Source organism: Podarcis vaucheri, assembly GCF_965113315.1.
Source record: "Podarcis vaucheri genome assembly, chromosome: 7".
Taxonomy (NCBI): domain Eukaryota; kingdom Metazoa; phylum Chordata; class Lepidosauria; order Squamata; family Lacertidae; genus Podarcis; species Podarcis vaucheri.
Window position 1 is genome coordinate 758,812 of NC_138765.1, and position 21,068 is coordinate 779,879.

At 54.7% G+C, this 21,068-nt stretch overlaps 1 protein-coding gene across 1 annotated transcript; it reads right to left on the reverse strand.

Annotated features, from left to right (window-relative positions):
• Positions 1 to 10,442: 10,442 nt before the first annotated feature.
• On the reverse strand, positions 10,443 to 20,464 carry BLVRB (biliverdin reductase B). Its single transcript, XM_082231370.1, has 5 exons — positions 20,311 to 20,464; positions 14,137 to 14,298; positions 13,949 to 14,038; positions 11,950 to 12,081; positions 10,443 to 11,338 (listed from the first exon to the last, which is right to left on the reverse strand). Exons 1-5 carry the CDS (start codon positions 20,393 to 20,395, stop codon positions 11,175 to 11,177), a joined length of 633 nt encoding a protein of 210 aa, XP_082087496.1. The 5' UTR covers positions 20,396 to 20,464; the 3' UTR covers positions 10,443 to 11,174.
• Between the last annotated feature and the right edge of the window lie 604 nt (positions 20,465 to 21,068).

Sequence of the window (21,068 nt, forward strand, 5' to 3'; positions counted from 1 at the left end):
AACTCCCGAGAGCAGGATGGGCGCAGGGCGCGCACAGGACCCGCTGCTCTCTCTCCCGGCAGAGGTGGGGGCGCGAGACGGGAAATTGGGGAGCGGGGGGGGCTGGCTGGCTGGCTGGCGGAAGAAGCCCCAGCTCAGCCCAAATCCGAAGTCAGCGAGCCTCCCCGCGGACTGGAGAACTACCCCGGATTAAGTCCTGGGGAAACCCCGGGCGCACTCCGGGGCTGCGAGGCGAGCCCTTTCGGGGGTCTCCTCGCCAAGGTCATCTTGCCCCGGAGTCCGCGATCCCCCCGCTCTTTGCACAGGAGGAGGAGAAAGGGCTGCTCACCTGGCCGGGGCTGCGGAAGCGCCGATAGAAAACGCGGCACGTTTCTGGCTTCTGATCCCCGGCGATCGGCGTTCCCAGCAGCGGCGGGGGGGGGGGCAGCTCCGCGCCCATTGGTGGGCTGGTCGGGAAGCAGGCCCTCTCATTGGCCGGGGAGAGACCCTCACCTGGCAAGGTCCAGGTGCCGCCCCTTGCGCTCCAGCGGCGCTGCTTCGCTTCGGCCTCCAGGGGGCGCCGCAGCCTCCCTCCTAGGTCTCAAGTCCAGCGCCTACGCCACCCGGACGCCTGGGTTCTTTGGAGCCCTGTGAGCAGTGCTGGATTTACGTATAAGCTAAACAAGCTCTAGCTTAGGGCCCCATTCTCTTGGGGGCCCCCAAAAAATTAAAGGGAGGATTTGTTGAAACAAAAATTTTCAAAATGGGATGCAGAAAGGGGAGGTATGGGGAAGTCGGAGAAATAAGTTATAAGAAAATAAGGATATGAAATTATACTTGTTATTTGTTTTTGTGTTTGTTTGTGTTGTTCTGTTTTAAAAATTGGTGAAAATTGAATAAAAATTTTATATATAAAAAAAATTAAAGGGAGGAAAAAACCTGGATTTACATTTCCAAAACAGAAGATAAAAAACAAATAAAATAAAACCTACATACACCAACCGCTCTGAGCCTGGCTTCGGCTGGGGAGGGTGGGATATAAATAAATTTTTATTTTATTATTATTTTGTGTTGTGTAGGCTCCTATGATGTAAGTCATGGGCTCCGCCTGCTTGCCTACTCCCTAAAATATCCCTGGTTTGCTCCTTTCTATATATAGGGTGCCTACATTCTGCATGGACTGGTTGCAGGGCAACATGGGCAAATGGCTTCAGAGGTATGAAGTTTACGGCATGTAATGCCTTAAAAGAGAATTTAATGAAAATGATTTACAGGTGGTACATAACACCAATCAAGCTTGCAAAAATCTACCATTTGCCCGATAATAAATGCTGGAAATGTAATGAGACTTGTCAGGGGTTCAGGAGCAGAGACGCAGAGAAGGGAGGAAGCAGAGAGCGAGGGGGAGGAATCCGAAGGGAAAATGAGTGATGATGACGACCCGAGATCTCCAAGCCTAAGCAGTGAGTCAGAGGACTCCCAAAAGGGAGCCCCAGTGAGCAGAGCAAGGGGGGGATCCGGGGGGACACCCCAGGAGGAAGGGAACAGAGGAGATTCAGAGAGCAGCAGCTGGAAGTCGGGACCCACGCTCAAGACTGAGAGCAGCAGGGAGGAAGGTAGCCAGGCATCGGGTTCCGGAGGCTGTCAGCAGGAGGGAGGGCACGAGTCAGGGGTGGTCACGCCCTCCTCAGAGAGCGAGGCAACGGTTAAGAGGAAAGTAGAGAGTTGGGCGCGCGCGCCAAGTTCAAATGCAGCGGAAGCTGGAGCAGTAAGCAGCCCGGAGAGTGAGCCAGGTCCCAAAGCCCGCCGCAAGGAGGCAGAAGGATCAGGGGGGTCAGCGTCAGAGGAGAGTAGAAGGGAGGAGGCCCAGGGGGGCAGAAGGACCCAGAGACGTAGGGAGAGGCGAAGGAGGTGGAGCAAGGCTAGGGTATTAAGCTGGTGTGCAAGAGGCGGGGACTCAGACGGGTCTTCGCCGACCTAGGGCAGAAGGTGTAGAGCTGCACGCTGCAGTTCGGAAATGAAACCTGTAACCTAATAAAGACTCTTATAAAGTGAACGCTGGCGGACTTGGTCCTATGTGAGCTGGGACTGGGTGGCAGCTCTGACAGTAAGACCCGTCTCCGAAAAGCTTCGGACACCTGATATCTCGCAGCGGAGAGAGAGGCAGCTGGAGGAGGGGATCGGTGTTTGGGAGCAAGCTCACGACGGTTAGCAGAGATGACGGAAGCAGAGACAGTTGCAGCGCTGCAACGGGCAGTTACCCAATTGAACGCGGAGGTACTGGCATCCAAGAAGAGGGAGGAGGATGCGGCAGCCGCCTACAGAGATCTCCACGCCAGGTTTGAAGCATGGGTTAAACACGGGCAGCCAGGACCCAGACCGGAGGGGGTTGGGTTGGCACGGAGAGCAGGAGGGCTTGTGGCTCACTTCGATGGGAATTTACAACAGTACCCCAATTTTCGAGCAGACGTAATGTGCGCACTGCAACTGCTGGCAAAAGACTTTAGAGATGAGGAAGAGAAAGTGGGGTTCATACTATCCCATTTGCATGGGGATGCTAAAGCGTGGCTACGCAATTTGTGGAGGGATAAAGATCCGGCGCTTCAGAATGCAGATGCCTTTATCAAAGCGATGGATGCGTGTTTTTTGTCTACTATTGATGTGGATCTTGCCCGACGGGAGATTCATGGACTAAAACAAGGGAGGGCAAGCGTCCGGCAGTACCACGCCCGCTTTTTTGCGCTGGTCAGTGCCTTAGAGTGGGACCGGGATTCGCCCCCTGTCAGAGACCTGTTCTGGGAGGGTCTAAGCTCTGCGGTCAAGGATGAAATTGCAAGGGGGGAGAGGCCCCGAAGCACGCAGGAGGTGGTCCAAAGGGCGCTGACTGTGGGGGTGAGGCTGGAAGAACGTCCATGGTGCAGAGATGAAGGACGTGGAGGGCGCGAAGCAGCGAGAAGTTTCTCTTTCGTTCCAAGAGAAGCAGCGCGTGCGCAATCCACACCTCCGCCTGGAGGGGGAGGGGAACCGATGGAGGTTGGAGGTGCAAGGGCTCAGTCAGCAGCCAGAGCCCAAGCACCGACAGCAGTGAAAGCGAAGCCTCCTAGAGGGAACAGGAAGTGTTACATCTGCGAGGATCTAGGCCATTTGGCGAAAGAGTGTCCCCGGAGGCTCCACAAGCACACTGCAGCCTCAGCAATGGTGACTGCAGCAACGCAGCAAGGAGAACCACAGCAGGGAAACGACGATGTCTGGCTGGAGACAGAGGCACTGGGGCCCAGCCAGACGCATCAGTGAAGCAGTCCCCAGCGATCTTGCAACCCACGGACCCCCTCCCACCCAAACCAGTAGTGCAGCTCACAGCATCTCTCCAGCTACCCGATGGCGTCACTATCGAAGTGCCGCTCTCTGTGGATTCTGGGAGCAACGCAGACTTTATAGCGCAGGATTTTGTGGAGCAGCACGCTATACAGCTACTGCCTGCCACTCTGCCCCTGCAAGTCGTCACAGTGGATGGCAGAGAGTTGCTTGGGGGGCAGGTGGTGAAGCAAACGCCACCGATGGTGATGCGCCTTGGCAACCACAGGGAAGTCATCAGTTTTAATGTCACCCAACTGTCGGACACGCCCATTGTGTTGGGCATGAGTTGGCTGGACAGGCACAGTCCGACACTGGCTTGGTACCAGAGACAGCTGATCTTCGGCTCCTCTTATTGCGCAGAACACTGCATCCTGCCCAGACAGGAGGGAGAGGAGGAGGAATCACAACTGCAGTTGGGAACGTTGCAAGCAGTCCCCCACAAATACGCGGACTTTTTGGAGGTCTTCTGCGAGAAAGAGGCTGACAAGCTACCACCGCACAGGCAATATGACTGCAAGATTGACCTCCTACCAGGGGCGACGCTGCCGAAAGGGAAGCTGTATTCCATGTCTGAGGACGAATTACAGGAACTCAAACAGTTCATAGATCACAATTTGCAGCGCGGTTTCATCCGGGAGTCCAGGGCAGTAGGGGGCAGTCCTGTTTTCTTCGTGAAGAAGAAGGACACGCCCCAGAAAAGACTGGTGGTGGATTTTCGCCTCTTAAACAAGATGACCAAGCCTTCTGATTTCCCCATGCCCAGGATTGACGACCTGCTAGCGACGGTGCGCAAGGGACGCGTGTTCACCAAGTTGGACCTGCGAGGTGCGTACAATCTCATCCGCATGAGGGAGGGCGATGAGTGGAAGACAGCCATGTTCACGCCTCTGGGCACCTACGAATACAGAGTGATGCCGTTTGGATTGCAAAACGGTTCTCACTGTTTCCAAGCTTTCATGCATCATGTGTTGGCGGGACTCCTTTACAAGAAGTGCGTCTGCTTTCTGGATGACATCCTGATATTCTCCGACTCGCAGCAAGCCCATGACCAAGATGTTCGGGAGGTGCTGAAGAGGCTGCAGCAGCATAGACTGTACGCCAAGCTGGAGAAGTGCCAGTTCGACACGACGGAGGTGGATTTCTTGGGTTACAAGTTGTCGGACAAGGGGCTAGCCATGGACAGCGCCAAGGTTCGTGCGGTGTTGGATTGGAAGAGCCCGCGCAACCGGAAGGAGGTCCAGCGGTTTGTCGGCTTCGCCAACTTCTATCGCAAGTTTATCAAGGGGTTCGCGATGCAGACGGCGGCCATTACGGACACGCTAAGCTCCAAGAAAAAGAAATTCATCTGGACGGAGCAGGCGGAGCAGTCCTTTCAGGCACTCAAGCGTCTCTTCGCGTCGGAAGAGCAACTGCTGCATATCGACCCCAGCAAACCGATGCGGGTAGAGACAGACGCGTCCGATAGAGCAGTGGGAGCTGTCCTGCTGCAAAGGGACCCACAGGGGGTCTGGAGGCCGGGAGCGTTCTACTCCAGAAAGCTCAGCAAGTCGGAGCAGAACTACACCATCTGGGACAGGGAGTTGCTGGCCATTCATGCAGCTTTCAAGGCGTGGAGGCACTTCCTGATCGGCGCCAAGCACACGGTGCAGGTCTGCACGGATCACAAGAATCTGGAGCACTGGCGCACGGCTCAGTTCCTGAACCAGAGGCAGATACGTTGGGCGGAGTTCTTTGCTGACTTCAATTTCCGAATAGAGTACGTCCCAGGCGACACCAACGTCATGGCGGATGCACTGTCCCGCAAACCGCAATACCTCGAAGAGGCGAAGCCAGCGGCAGCCATGCACATCTTCGCGCCAACAGCGTGGGCGTGCGCTTCAGCCACAGTAGACCTGGATGCGGTGCGGCGGGCGTTGCAGGACGACTCCTTCGCGCGGGCGAAGATGGCAGAGGTGCACAAGGGCACGGCGAAGGGCGACGAGTTCCAGATACGAGACGGCTTGCTCTTACGTAAAGGGGCCATCTACGTGCCGGGAGACGAACTTCGCGCCAGGGTACTGCAGCAGCTGCACGACGCACCCACGGCCGGGCACTTTGGCACGGAAAAAACGGTGGAATTAGTCGCAAGGGACTTTTGGTGGCCCAGACTGAGAGGGGAAGTCGCGGACTACGTTGCGAGGTGCGACACCTGCCAGAGGGCCAAACCGGTGCACAAACCACCGGCGGGACTGCTGGAACCGCTGCAAACGCCGTTTGAACCGTGGGAGAGAGTGGCCCTGGACTTTGTTACGGATCTACCCAGCTCGAGAGGCAAGACAGCTGTACTAGTGGTGGTGGACTTGTTCACCAAGATGGCACATTTCATTCCGTGTGCGAAGGTGGCCACGGCGGAACAAACCGCCAAACTGTTCATAGATCACGTGTTCAAAGTGCATGGTCTGCCGCGGTCTATCCTGTCCGACCGCGGGCGCCAGTTCGTCTCGAATTTCTGGCAGAAGCTGATGAGTTTTCTAAATGTCAAGGTCGATCTGGCATCAGCAAGACACCCGCAGACCAACGGGCAAGCAGAGAGGGTCAATGCCATCATGCAGCAGTACCTGAGATGCTATGCCAATCAACAACCTGCGACCTGGGTGGATTACCTGCCGCTCGCCGAGTTCGCTTACAACAACACGAAGCACGTGTCCACAGGGGTGACGCCGTTCTTCGCCAACAATGGGAGGAATCCCAGAACCTTCCCGGGACGGGAGAGAGTGGGGGACGGAGAACCACAGACGGCGGACGCGTTCGCGTCAGAGTTGCAGGCGGTACACGATCAACTCAGACGGCAGCTGGAGCTAGCTAAGCACGCCTACAAGGTGCAAGCTGACAAGCACAGGCGGGTTGGCGAAGAGATCCAAGTGGGAGACTGGGTCTGGTTGGCAGCCCACGCAGTGCCGACCAGGTCACTAGCCAAGAAGAAGTTGGGGCACAAGCAAATTGGTCCGTACCAAGTCGAAGCACAGATCAACCCGGTAGCCTTCCGACTGGCGCTGCCGGAGGGTTCCAGAATGCATCCGGTGTTCCACAGGTCGGTGCTCACTCCCTACAAGGCACCTCACAGATTCCAGGAGCCAGGGACGGCACCGAGTCCGTTCCGGGAGCGGACGGAGACGCGAGGGGTGACGCAGCAAGACCCCATCAACGAGGTCACGGAGATTTTGGACTCCAGATGGGGAGAAGAGGGAGTCGAATACCTCCTAGCCAGAGAGGGCACCCGGGCCAGCGCCAATAGCTGGGTGCCAGACTACGCTTTGGAGGAACCCCTGCTCAAGGACGAGTTTCATGCCCTTTTCCCACACAGACCCATGCCAGCGAGCTTCTTCGACGACCGGCTGTTCACGCCCACACTTTCTTCCAGCACGTTCCATGGATTCGACTCGGACGGGGAACCCGCACTGAGCACCCGTTCCCCAGAAGGATCGCCGGCGGGTTCGGCGTCAGACACCTCGTATTGGTGGGACGATCGACCGGAGGAGCAATGGCGCCGGAAGTGGCTGGAGATGCCAGGTCGAGCGACCGACGCAGAGACTGACATGGACGTGTTCGGGGAGGACCTTGGGTTCGAGCACGGCGGTACAGAGATGGAAGCGGAACAGGTCAACGTCGGCGACCGCGAGGAGGAAGACTCGGAGGTCTTCAGTTGGCGGCCAACCACGGGGAGCGAACTGTATCCGGCATTCCCTCCCGTGATGATGGAGCACCCAGCACCCACACCTGAAAGCGGGGAGGGGGGAAGGGGGGGCTTCGAGGGGGGGATGGATGTCAGGGGTTCAGGAGCAGAGACGCAGAGAAGGGAGGAAGCAGAGAGCGAGGGGGAGGAATCCGAAGGGAAAATGAGTGATGATGACGACCCGAGATCTCCAAGCCTAAGCAGTGAGTCAGAGGACTCCCAAAAGGGAGCCCCAGTGAGCAGAGCAAGGGGGGGATCCGGGGGGACACCCCAGGAGGAAGGGAACAGAGGAGATTCAGAGAGCAGCAGCTGGAAGTCGGGACCCACGCTCATAACTGAGGGCGGCAGCAGCTGGAAGTCGGGACCCACGCTCAAGACTGAGAGCAGCAGGGAGGAAGGTAGCCAGGCATCGGGTTCCGGAGGCTGTCAGCAGGAGGGAGGGCACGAGTCAGGGGTGGTCACGCCCTCCTCAGAGAGCGAGGCAACGGTTAAGAGGAAAGTAGAGAGTTGGGCGCGCGCGCCAAGTTCAAATGCAGCGGAAGCTGGAGCAGTAAGCAGCCCGGAGAGTGAGCCAGGTCCTAAAGCCCGCCGCAAGGAGGCAGAAGGATCAGGGGGGTCAGCGTCAGAGGAGAGTAGAAGGGAGGAGGCCCAGGGGGGCAGAAGGACCCAGAGACGTAGGGAGAGGCGAAGGAGGTGGAGCAAGGCTAGGGTATTAAGCTGGTGTGCAAGAGGCGGGGACTCAGACGGGTCTTCGCCGACCTAGGGCAGAAGGTGTAGAGCTGCACGCTGCAGTTCGGAAATGAAACCTGTAACCTAATAAAGACTCTTATAAAGTGAACGCTGGCGGACTTGGTCCTATGTGAGCTGGGACTGGGTGGCAGCTCTGACAAGACTGAAGGTACTTTCTTCCACCTTTGGTGGACATGCCCAAGGATTAAGAATTTCTGGGAGATGATTTATAATGAAATGAAAAAGGAATTTAAATATACCTTCCTGAAGAAACCAGAGGCCTTTCTCCTGGGCATGGTCGGCCAATTGGTGCCAAAGAAGGACAGAACTTTCTTTATGTATGCCACAACAGCAGCAAGAATACTTATTGCAAAGTACTGGAAGACACAAGATCTACCCACCTTGGAAGAGTGGCAGATGAAGGTGATGGACTATATGGAACTGGCGGAAATGACTGGCAGAATCCGAGACCAGGGAGAAGAGTCGGTGGAAGAAGACTGGAAGAAATTTAAATACTATTTACAGAAATACTGCAAAATTAATGAATGTTAGATTGATGTCAGAATGAAATTAAGTGGTTTTAGCAGCAATGTTACAAATGTAAATGTAAATGGTTTTAGCAGCAATGTTACAAATGTAAATGTAAATGTATGTAAAAATGGATTGTTAATGGGCCAAAGTGGAAAATTTAAGGTTAGATTGTGTTAAGATAAATTATAGAACAAAAATTGAGAAAGATGGAAAGGATTTGCTGAAATAGATAATTGAACTAGAATACAAAAAAGGGAGGTGTGAGGAGGTCGATGAAACAAGTAAAGGAAAGGTAAAGGTACGGAAATATTGGATGTGTTTTTAAATGTTTTTGTTTTTATTGTTGTTTTGTTTTTTGTTCTTTTTATTTTTGAGGTATTGTAAGGTATTGTTTTGTTTTGTTTAACTTTTTATTGTTTCTTTCTTCATTTTTCTGTAACCATTAAACCTCTAATAAACATCATTTAAAAAAAAACATGTGCAAATGGCTTCAGATACCTATGAGGTCCATCAATTACCACCTAGCATATATTCAACACCAAAAACAGCAACGATTTGTCATTGGCAAAGGACAGTTGGACATATCAAGGGCCCCATTCCCTTCAGTAGCTTAGGGCCTCATAAAACCTAAATTGGGCCCTGCCTGTGAGGGCAGGGGGCATCTAGTAGCAGGGAGTTCCACAAGTTTAACAGGCTGCTTGGAAAACCAGAGGGGCCGTGGGATAGGAATGACCATAATAAAAAGGGGAGACATCTTACCACAGTGCAAATTAAATTAAATCTCCACCATGAGAGGTGAATTGCAGTTGATCAAAATGTCTGTGCATTTGGGGTTGAATAAAGACAATGGCCAAAAGACGTATTTAAACCCAACCTGCACACTTTCCCGCTTACACCTCTGTGTCCTGCAGGGGGTTAGACCCTTCAGCTCTACAGTTCTGATTCTAGGCACCTGCGGGCAGAAGCCAGCCCTTTCATGCACAGATAAAGTGTCTCCTAGCTCAGGGACGCAGTTTAGCCTTCCCGGGTCTTCAGCCCAAACCCGTAAGAGGAAGGGATGCGGACACAGCTAGGCTGTGGTCCTTTCTTGGTCCTTGTGACAGAAGAGCATGAAAGTGCCAGGTGTAGAGATTGGGAGCAGAGGAAGGGAGGACAATGGCTGGGTCTAAATCACTCACCCCGCGGCCCAGGCAGGAAAGAAGGAAGTCTCTCTCCTTCCCCCCCCCCTAAGCCCCAGCACCGGGGCCTCAGGTCCACCTGTGTGTTTGTGTACTTGTGTGGATCCAGCCGAAAGGCAGGGGATCCTCCAGGGCAGGCAGCCCACCCACCTCCCCGCCCCAAGCTCTGCCCACCCCTCCTCTGGGTAATGGCCAAGAGACATGCTTGACAGGAAGCAGGAGGCTCAGATGGGGAGCAAGAATGGCGGGATTCTTGAGCTGGAAGAGACCCAACTCCCTGCAATGCTAAGTTCATTCTCCCAAATACGTTCTACAGTGGCACCTTGGTTCTCAAACTTAATCCATTCCGGAAGTCTGTTTCAAAACCAAAGCGTTCCAAAACCAAGTCGTGCTTTCCCATAGAAAGTAATGCAAAACAGATTCATCTGTTCCAGACTTCTAAAAACCACCCCTAAAAGAATTTTACCGTCTAACAAGACCACTGATCCACAAAACGAAAGCAATAAACAATGTACTGCAGTCACACAATCAATCAATCAATCAATCAATCAGTAGCTGACCTGGGTTCCACACAGTCCCAAAAACAAAACAAAAAGAGCAGCAAATACCAAAACACAAAATAAATAGCAAAAACAGAGAGACCTCAGCGTAACACTCAAATCGGAAGCGTAACACTCAAAACGGAGCACGTTTGGCTTCCAAAAAAGTTTGCAAACCGGAACACTTACTTCCAGGTTTGCAGTGTTTGGGTTCCAAGTTGTTTGAGTACCAAGACATTTGAGAACCAAGGGACCACTGTAGTTGCTGACAAGTGCAGGAGGGAGAGCTGCCCTTGTGCGCAGCTCCTGCGATGGGCATGGGCTGGCCACTTTGAGAACAGAATGCTCAACCACAGTTGCATCCATACAACTCTCAACTGGCTCCAAGTGGGGACATCAGGACCCGAAGGATTGAAATAGGTCAAAATATACTTTTTATTTGATTAACAGAACTCTTCAGCAAGGAAGAGGGAAGGAGGTTCCATAGCCATAGAGAGAGAGCAAGGTTACCCATTAACATTAATGCAAATACTTTATGATTTAGCCACTCCCATTCCAGACTGCTCTGTAACGACTAGTAATCTTACCATTTAATACATCTATCAATCCCTTTTCAGCTAAATAATGTCTTACAATACAAAAACCTCACTCCCTTCCGATGGGTCCTGACCACTCAGGCTGCTATTCTGCCCAATAGCTCTGTGTACTCCTGAAGCTGACACATTCCTGACCCCAATGAGAGGCTTCTTGGACCAAGCAAGCAGCGCCTCGTTCCCCAGGGACCCCCTAGCCTCGCTCCCTTCTCTTGGGATGTGGCGGGAGAACATAGCGGCTCAAATCACTGCACAAGGACACTGGCGGGGGAGAGCGGGACAAGCACAGCCGCTGTTGAACACAGGAAAACACAGGCATGCAGCAACCCAGTCAAGGTGCCTTTGTGGCACGGAGGGCGCTGGGTGGGCAGCTCACCCCCCCATGGCTCATGTTAAGGGGAGAAAGGCACTCATTATAGCACACAAGGCAGAGAGGGGCGGGTCGAGGGGGGGCATCAGCGATGGAGAATTTCCCTTTTGTCAATGGGACGAGGCTTCATCATTGACCTCTGCAGAGGCAGAGAGAGGCCAACAGGGCGATGGTGGCCAGCCGGCCTCATTCCTTGGGGTAGTGCCTGGAGAGGTAGACGTTCTTCCCGTCGTACTCGGAGGTGGCCAGGCACTTGAGGAAGAAATGCCCGAGGTCGTGCTTGGAGATGACTCTGGAGCCGCTGGACGTGTCCACGGTCACCGTGTAGTCGCCGGTGAGCGGCTGGTCACCTGGAGGAGGAAGAGAGCCCAGGTGAGCTGGTCCAGGGAATGGAGCCTGTGAGGGATCTCCCCCAAAAGACCCAACAGCTGAGACAGAAATCCCCCCCCCCACGCAAATTCGCCTTCCCCTCCTGAGCTTTCCTAGCTTCTTGGATGAATAAAAACAGGCGTGTAGTTTAAACGGTAATGGTGCTTGGGATTTCATCTGTGTCTCATGCTGCCATGTTTTTCAGGGTTTCCCTGGTTTTTAAAATCATTGAGGGGGTCAACCTTCCTTGGTTGGGAACACAGAACCAGGGTGGTGCAGTGGTTAGAGTGCCGGAGCAGGACCTGGGGGAGGAGGGTTCAACGTCCCCCCCCCTTGGCCATGAACAGAGCTCTCTGGGTGACCTTGAGGCCCAGTTGCTGCATCTCTCAGCCTCTGAGACTGCCTCGCAGGGGTGGGGGTGGGGATTGTGAGATGCAAACCACCTTGAGCTCCTGGGAGGGGAAATGGTGGGATAGAAATGGAAGAAAGAAAATAAAGGCCGATGAGCAGAGGTGTGTCTTAGAGAGACACCCGCCCACACCCAGGAGGAAGAGCTGCTCCCCCCACCCCTCCCCACAGCCCAGAGACGCACCTGCGATGTGGGGGGGCATGACATAGACGCAGTCCAGCCCCGACTCCTTGAGGATCTGCTGCATCCGGATGTGGTCCTCGGTCACTGGGCGCAGCTTGGCCGGGACCTTGTCCAGGTCCCACATCAGGAAAGCTGCAAGCAAGGCCAGAAAAGGAGAGTGGAGAGCTGGGCGGCAGGATCAGACCCTGCAGCAGACGCCCCACCCGTCTCTCTCCCAGGGCGCTCCCCACCCCACACCCCCTGGTCAAGGAAGGCTCCAGAGCTGCGGGGCAGAGACCTGATCTTGGGCACCTAAGTTCAAGCCCCACCTGGGCCTGAGTCATCTGCAAAATGGGAAGAAGGGCAGAGGTGTGACGGTAAGAATTTGTCAGAGGCTTTGAAAATCTAAGTAATCTTTTATGCTTTGGGGATCTTTGTGGGGATCTTAAGAGACCCTAACCCAGCCGTTCCCAAACTGCAACATTGGTCTTGGTGAAGATTTGTCTGCCTCTTGAAGTGTTTGCAATGAGCTGTGCTAGATGCTGGTGAACTGTCCGTCTACAGACCACCTGGCCACTGTCAGGGAGCCACAACCTTCAACACAGTCACCGCATCTTATTTCAATGTCTTGCGACTAAACTGCTGGCCCTGCCTCCTGCCCTTGCACCCCATTCCCACTTCAGCTCTCACGGAAGAGTTGCAAGTTGCTGGCAACCGCGCCTGGCTCTATTAGGCCCACTTGGCTCTTCTCCTCTCTATGGCCCACTAGCCCCAAGTGTCACAGGAAGACCATGTCAAGCTGCCTTTGGGCAATTCCCCTGTGGCGCTTGGGGGTCCAAGCGGAGAAAGGCGCCCCGAGATCTCCCCCTTACACAGGCGTTGCGTTCCCATAAGCAACATGCACCTGCGTGGGGAGCCTCATCAGAGTGCGGGACGAGGGTGATTTAAGAGGTATCAGAAACACCTTTGCCTCCAGAGCACCAGAAAGGGCAGAGCCCAAGGCAAGACAGCTTCCAAACCAACAGCTGCTGAGTGAGGCAGTGAGACAGCAGCGAGAGATCCCAGGGGCCATTTCAGAGCCCATTATTTCTTTTTTTCTTTTAAACCTTTATTTCTGGACTTTTGGCTCACTGATGGCCTCTTTCCAGCTCTCTCCCACCATTTGAATTGATTGATTTCCTGGTCACATGCAAAACTGGGAGGGGGGGTGGTTGCCCGTATTTTAAAATTTGGTTTTTAAAATATTGCTTTAATTCCTTTTAAACAATTGCCTTTTATGCATGCTTAACTTCCTGTATCTCCTCTCTGTTGTTTTAATTTGCATAAGCCACTAATCCAGGAAAAAGCCAGGAGATAAATAAACATCCTATTGGTATTTGTAATATTTTGGGCCCCATCTCCAGCTCCTCAAAAGATTCCATCAACAGTGTCTCCGAAAAATTTTACACATCACTTGGGAAGACAGGCGAACTAATACCAGTGTACTGGGAGAAGCAAAGATCACCAGTGTCAAAGCAATGATTCTTCAACTTCGTTGGACTGGTCATGTTGTGCGGATGCCTGATGATCGTCTTCCAAAGCAACTACTCTATTCTGAACTTAAGAATGGAAAGCGTAATGCTGGTGGTCAACAAAAGAGGTTTAAAGACTCTCTCAAGGCAAATCTCTAAAAATGTAGTATAAACACTGACAATTGGGAAACACTGGCCTGCGAGTGCTCCAGTTGGAGAACAGCCTTGACCAAAGGTGTCCTGGGCTTTGAAGACACTCGAACTCAGGATGCAAGGGAGAGACGTGCTAAGAGGAAGGCATGCTTGGCAAACCCTCACTGGGATCAACTCCCGCCTGGAAACAAATATCTCCACTGTGGAAGGACGTGGGGATCCAGAATTGGCCTCCACAGTCACTTACGGACTCACTGTTAAGACCATGTTCATGGAAGACAATCTTACTCGGCTTACTCTACACACCAAGAGAATAGCCCTGTTGGCTTAGAGAAGTTCTGCCTGGAGCAGCTGACCTGAGAGACAAACCACGACTTTGCGGATGCCGTGGGATTTCATGGCCGCCACAATGTTCCGGGTGCCTTCAGACATCATGGTGGTAGGACCTGGCGGGAGGGAGAGAGCAGGAGGAGAAGATCAGCCAAGGGTCGCGGGAGGGGGCAGGGCTGGCGGGGGGAGGGAGGGAGGGGGCAGCTTTGCCTACTGAGGTCATTGCGGGTGCCCAGGATGACGATCACGGCGTCCTGCCCCTTCACGGCTCGGTCGACGTCCGCCGGGTTCAGGACGTCCCCCACCACCACCTGCGCCGGGTGGGGCTCTGGCGGCAGCCGGACCGGGTCCCGCACCAGCACCGTCACCTGGTAGCCTGGAAAGAGAGGCAGGATGAGGCCTGGGGGGTCGGAGGCAGCCAGCAAGGGGGCAGGAGGAGCCCAGGACTCCCGGCCTCCACTGTCAAGCTCCGGAGGGGCAGCGGGAAGGAGGAACAGAAGGGAAATCAGAGAATCAGAGAACTGTAGAGTCGGAGGAGACCCTCAGGAGCATCCAGTGCAGGCACGTCCAGCTCTCTAGAGATCTACTTCCAGTATAATAAAACTGGCAGTGATCTACCCATTGTCAAGCTTTTGGTGGGGAGGGTTGCCCAGGGTTGCTGAGCTTTTTTTGGGAAGGATTGGCGAAACCTGTTCAGCTTTTTTTGGGGGGGGGTTAAAAAATCGCTCCTGCCCACCGCCCTCCCTGATTCCCCCACTCTGACCCCGCCCCTGGGAATACAAGCTTTCTCAGCTGCAGCAGTGATGTGACATAGGGCAGGGATCCATCAGGAGAACCCAGGAGATCACTTTTTAATTGCCGCAATCGACCTGGAACACACCCGCGATCTACCTGTCGATTGTGGTCAACCAGTTGAACACGTCTGGTCTACTCTAACCCCCTGCTAAGCAGGAATATGCAGCAGCTGTCCCCTAAAAGGATCGAACCAGCAACCTTAGTCTTATCAGCACCACGCTCAGTCCAAGGGGAGAGACTTCACCAGGCAAGGCCTTGCCCCCCCCCTCCAGTCTCAGCTTCTCAATTTGTATTGCATTATTTTATGCACTGCAACTTGCCATTGTTTTTATTGATTATAGTTTAGAAATTCAGGTAGGCAGCCGTGTTGGTCTGACGCAGTAGAAATATATATAAAAAATTTAAAAAATGTCCAGTAGCACCTTAGGTATCTGAAGAAGTGTGCATGCACACGAAAGCTCATACGAAGAACAAACTTAGTCGGTCTCTAAGGTGCTACTGGACAATTTTTTTAGTTTAGAAATTATTTATTGTAACTGTTAAGAGTGAATTTCTGATTAATTTTTATATGCTTATATTATTCTATACTATTCTAATGGATTGTTGAATATTACTTTTTTATATAAGTTGCTTATTTTAAAGTTATGTTTTATTATTGCATTTTTGTATTGGATTAGGTGTACATTCTTTGTTTCTGCAGCTTGTAAACCACCTTGGGTATTGTAAAATAGAAAGGCGGTAGACAAATTAAAAGTGAAATGAAATGAAATCCAGTCCTGCTGAAACAGGCCAGTCCTGCCCCCTCCCCAGTCCTGCCTCCTGTTCTCACAGGGGGGGCCCAGGTGCCTCTGGGGCCCCTGCAAGCAGGGCCGGGTTGAGGTTTGATGCGGCCCTCAGCTCCTGAAGGCAATGGGGCCCTTGATATGTCCAGCTGTCCTTTGTCAGCAACAAACTGTCGCTGGTTTTTGTGTTGAATAGATGCTAGATGGCCATAGATGGACTGAATAGGTATCTCAAGCCATTTGCCCATGTTGCCCTGCTAGCAGTCCATGCAGAATGCCGGCACCCTATATATAGAAAGGAGCAAAGCAGGGATATTTGGGGGAGCAGGCTAGCAGACGGGGGCCATGACTTACATCCTAGGAGCCTACACAACACACAGTTGCTGTAAGTAGGTTTTATTTGATTTTTAAAAAACTTATATTTTGGAAATCTACATCCAGTTCCTCCCCCCTTTAAATTTCTTGGGGGCTCCCAAGAGAGTGGGGCCCTAAGCTATTGCTTGTTTAGCTTATATGCCAATCTGGCCCTGCAAGATTTGAGCACCAGAGGCCTCTCTCCTTCCAGCAGCTGGGACTGAGCAGCCCTGCAGCCTCCCTCTCTGGCCGGGAGCCCTGGCAAGGCAGCCTCCGCCACTTCTGCCCGCCCTCAGCTGATCCAGTTCAAGGTGCAGGAGAAAGGAAGAGGCAATTCTCCTCTTTCTCCCTCTCATTTCCCCTTTTCTGCCTTCCAGGGCTCAGGCAGGAAGTTGCTCCGTCCCGGGGTGTAGGGTGGAGGGGCACAGGGGGGCCATGGCCTCGGGCACACAATTTTTGAGGGCGAACCAGCCGCCCCCAGTCCGGTGCTCCTCTCTGCCCGCCAAGCATGGGAGTAGCCAGGGGGCAGCTGCTCCCCGGATCAAAGAAAACAATAGAAATACTTAACTGACCAATCATGTTGGTTATGCCTCCCCCCAACAAAAATCCTGGCTATGCCCATGCCCCCCAATGCCAGCCGGACTCCCTGTACATGGCCTGGCAGGCAGCTCAGGGTGGCCCCGTTTTGCTCCGGTGGGGGTGGGGTCACTCTGGCGGCAAGGGGTGGGCTGGTGCCCCCCCCGCCCTGCACACACATGCCCCCCACTCAGCACCAGCCCCCCCACCCCGGGCACCAGAAACTAACGCTATGCCACTAGCTCCATCCTCCATTTCGTTCCTTCTCCACTTTTCTTTTAAAGGAGAGACTGAGCTATATCCTCTTTGAATCAGCAGAAGCATTTTCTCTGCCCCTCCTTTTGCCACTGCTCCTTTTGCCTTTTGGCACCAGGTGCCCCCCCCCCCCGTAGTCACACTAAAAGCAGGAAGGCAGCAACTGACAGTCAGAAAGAACCACAAGCCCCACCTTTAAGCTATTCGCTCCTCAAATCCCGTCTTGCTTAAAACTCTGGTTGGGAATTGGCCCATGGATTGTAAAACAAAAAACAAATATTGCACCTATGCATCTAGTTTTAATATTGCTTGTGCTATTTTTAAAGTAGTATGTCCTTATTGCTCTGCTTGGTCCTACGTCCTTGACTTTGCTATTGAACCATGCTGGCATCTTCCCCCAGGCTTCCTTCGCCCCTTCGCACTATGCTCTTCAGACAGGTTTTCCCAGTTGAATTTTGCCCCTCTTTCCACACGCCACCTCTCAACTTTCTTTCAGCTAATCCTCTTATTTATTTTCTGAGAATGTTCTCCTTTCCCAAGGCTGAATTCAACAGCGGCGTCACATCTCAGCCGCGCTCCCTTGAGTATTCACTCGGGAGTCTCTACCTCGCCTCTCCTTGGCCCACAGGACTATTGATTGCAAAGAGCCATTGTGATTTGTGTGTCAGCACCAGGCCAAAGAGGAAGGCCCTTGCCCCAGGGTGACCCCACAGGCTGTGCTGGTGGGGCAGAGCTTCCAAGGGGAAGTGGGAAAGGGAACAGGAAGGTGGGAGGGGAGGGCGGCAGGACGGGATCTGAACCAAGGGAAGACCTTTCTGAGGGCTGGATGGCCCTCCGTCAGGGATTCCTGCATTGCATTGGGGTCCCTTTCACTGGCCCCATGAGGGGAAGCAAGAGGATAAAGGGTTTGGAAAGTGGTGGGGGGGGATGAGTGTTCAGACCCCTGGGCCCTCACTTGTGGGGTGCCTCAGGTTTCCATCCTCTCCCCCATGCTTTTTAATATCTATATGAAGCCCCTGGGAGAGATCATCAGGGGGTTTGGGCTGGGTGTTCATCAGTATGCGGATGATACCCTGCTCTATCTCTCTTTCAAATCAGAACCAGTGAAGGTGGTGAAGGACCTGTGTGAGTGCCTGGAGGCGGTTGGAGGATGGATGGCAGCTAACAGATTGAGGTTGAATCCTGACAAGACAGAAGTACTGTTTTTGGGGGACAGGGGGCAGGCGGGTATGGGGGACTCCCTGGTCCTGAACGAGGTAACTGTGCCCCTGAAGTACCAAGTGGGACTCATTCTGGACTCACAGCTGTCCATGGAGGTGCAGGTCATTTCTGTGTCCAGCGCAGCTGTCTCCCAGCTCCATCTGGTATGCAGGATGAGACCCTCCCTGCCTGTGGACTGTTTCACCAGAGTGGTGCATGCTTTGGTTATCTCCCACTTGGACTACTGCAATGCGCTCTACGTGGGGCTACCTTTGAAGGTGACTCGGAAACCACAATTAATCCAGAATGTGGCAGCCAGACTGGTGACTGGGAGCGGCCGCCGGGACCACATAACACCGGTCCTGAGAGATCTGCACTGGCTCCCAGTACGTTTCCGAGCACAATTCAAAGTGTTGGTGCTGACCTTTAAAGCCCTAAATGGCCTCAGCCCAGTATACCTGAAGGAGTGTCTCCACCCCCATCGTTCTGCCCAGACACTGAGGTCCAGCTCCGAGGGCCTTCTGGTGGTTCCCTCATTGTGAGAAGTGAGGTTACAGGGAACCAGGCAGAGGGCCTTCTTGGTGGTGGCGCCCGCCCTGTGGAACGCCCTCCCACCAGATGTGAAGGAAACAAGCAGCTATCCTATCTTTAAAAGACATCTGAAGGCAGCCCTGTTTAGGGAAGTTTTTAATACTTAATGCTGTATTGTTTTAACACTTGATTGGGAGCCTCCCAGAGTGGCTGGGGAAACTCAGCCAGATGGGCGGGGTATAAATAATAAATTATTATTATTATTTGGAAACTAAGTCCTATTTATGAGGAATAGTTGAGGGCTTGGGGAGGTTCAGACTGGAGAACAGAAGATGGAGAGGAGCTTGTTTTCTCCTGCACTGGAGGGGAGGAGCGAAACCAATGACTCGAATGACAGGCAGGAAGAACTTTCTGACAGGAAGGGCTGACAGCAGAACAGACTCCCAGCAGAAGTGGTGGACTCTCCTTCCTTGGAGGTTTTCAAGCAGAGGTTGGGGGGCCACACGTCACTGAGACCCCTGCATTGCAGGGGGGTGGACTAGATGACCCTGGGGCCCCTTCCGACTCGACCATTCTAGGATTCTTGGGCCACCTGATCACCCCAAGCATTACCTTCTCGGAGATGCGTTCCTCCCCAAAATAGTTCCCACCAATGTGGCAACCCCGGCTGGCCAGAGGAGCTTCCCCGGCTGTCCTGGCACGAGCGTTGGCACTGCGGCAGCAGGACACCCAGCCTGGCCCCCACCCAGAGGATGAGAGAGAGACCTGCCTGAGGGTTTCTGTCAGGAGAATCTCAGGTGGAGCAAGATCCGATCAAGTCTGGGCAAGGTCTCCCCACCCACCTGCTGCTGAGCTGCAAAGGGAGCTTCGGCAGAACCCCAGGTTCTTTGGGGTCCTTTTGGGCTGTGTGGCCCCTGAAGGCCAGAAGGAGCAAAGCAGTGGCCCAGTTGGTCAGCCCAGGTGGCCAAAGGAAGGGGACTTAAGCTGGACACTCTCCTGGCCCCGGACACAAGGCTCTGCTCTGCAGGGTTGTCGTTGCTGCACAAAGGAGCTCAGCCTTGTCTGGACACCAAAGTTCGCCCGCAAAGGCCCAGGCTCCTCTTGCGGCAGGGGCCGAGTCTGCTCCTCCACCCGGCCCTCCAGCAACCCTCTCCTGGCCACTTCTGATAACAACCCCACCTTCTCTTTATCTCTCAGTGCACAAGGCGGGAGGGAACAGCTGGCTGGCTAAGGGGGCAGGGAGAAAAAAGAATTCTATTAAGAATACTGGGAAGCGGTGTGGGCTAGTGGTTGGTGTGTCAGGCGAGGACCTGGGAGATGCCAGAGTCCAGCCCCCTCCCCCCTCCTGCTCAGCCATGAAGCTCAACTGGCATCCAGCCCCTGCCTCTCTCCGCCTTCGCCCGCCTCACAGGCTTCTGGTGGGGATTAAATGAGGGCTGGGAGAATCCTGCGCACCACACTGTGCTCCTTGGAGGAATAAGCAGGGATATAAATGCAGCAAGGAAAGGATTAGGTCCTGGGGGCGCAGAGGCACCTCTCCTTGCTTATTCCTGCCCTGAAATGGGTCCAAGCCCCCCAGTGGGTGCGCAAGGGGCAGCGACGGCCTCGCACCTCAGCCAGGAGGGAGCTTCTCTCTCCCTCTGACAACGCCTTCCCTGCCAGGATCTCGCCAGCAGGACGAAAGCGGCGCAGCAATTGGGAAATTATGAACAACAGGTTGGGGAGCTTCTCGCTCTCCGCCCCCGGCGCCAGGGGGCTGCAGCTGCGCTCCGACGGCAGGGTCCCCCCACGGGCGCCCGAGGGGCGGCAGCCGGGCCACGTCGCCAGGCTGGGGGGCTGCGCGGGACGGGGCTCCCTCTCTCCGCCGCCCCCCCCGCCCGCCCCCCGCCTCTCACCAGCTTCGACGGCTTGCGCCAGGGTGGCCAGGCCAGTCATGCCGGTGGCGCCGAAGATGGCGATCCTTTTGCAGGCTGCGGCCATGCCGGACTCCTTCCCTTCTCCGCCCGTCGGCCGCCCGCCTCCGCCCGCCAGCGGCCAGCCCTTCCGCCCGGAGCTCCGCCCGGGAAGGCAGGACCGGAGAGGCCGGGGGCGGCGCGTCGCTCGCTCGCTCGCGCGCTCAGCCGGGGCTCCCTCGACGGGCGCCGCGGGAGGAGGAGAAAAGGGGGCTCCCGGGACAAGCCCCCGCCTCGGCGCTGCTCCCGCGCCTTCAGACGGCTCTCAGAAGGAATGCCAAGCAAGGCGGAGCAGCCCGCCTCCCCCTCCCGCGCGCAGCCGGAGCGCAAAGCACAGGAGCGCAGCGGGAGGGGGGCAGTTGGCGACCCTCGGCTCGCCCCCCAAATGCGGGGGTGAGGGGGGAGCCCCCGCGAGGGCTGCTGGGAGATCCGCCCCGCCATGCCAAGCGAGCCTGGCGCCGGTGGGTGGGGCGCCTTTCGCCAGCTTGCGGGTTCGGCGCTCGTGTGAAGCGTGCCAGGCGGGGCTGGGCGGCGGGCGCGCCCTCCTCCGCTGCCCGCTGCTCCCCAAAGGGCCTCCGGGCTCCCCGGTCGCAAACCCCTCCGACAAAGACCCCCAGCAGCCGCCCCCTCCCCTCGACGACCCTCCGGTACCTGCCTCTCCACCGGCGCCGGGGCGAAGCAGCCCTGGGCGAGGAGGATCC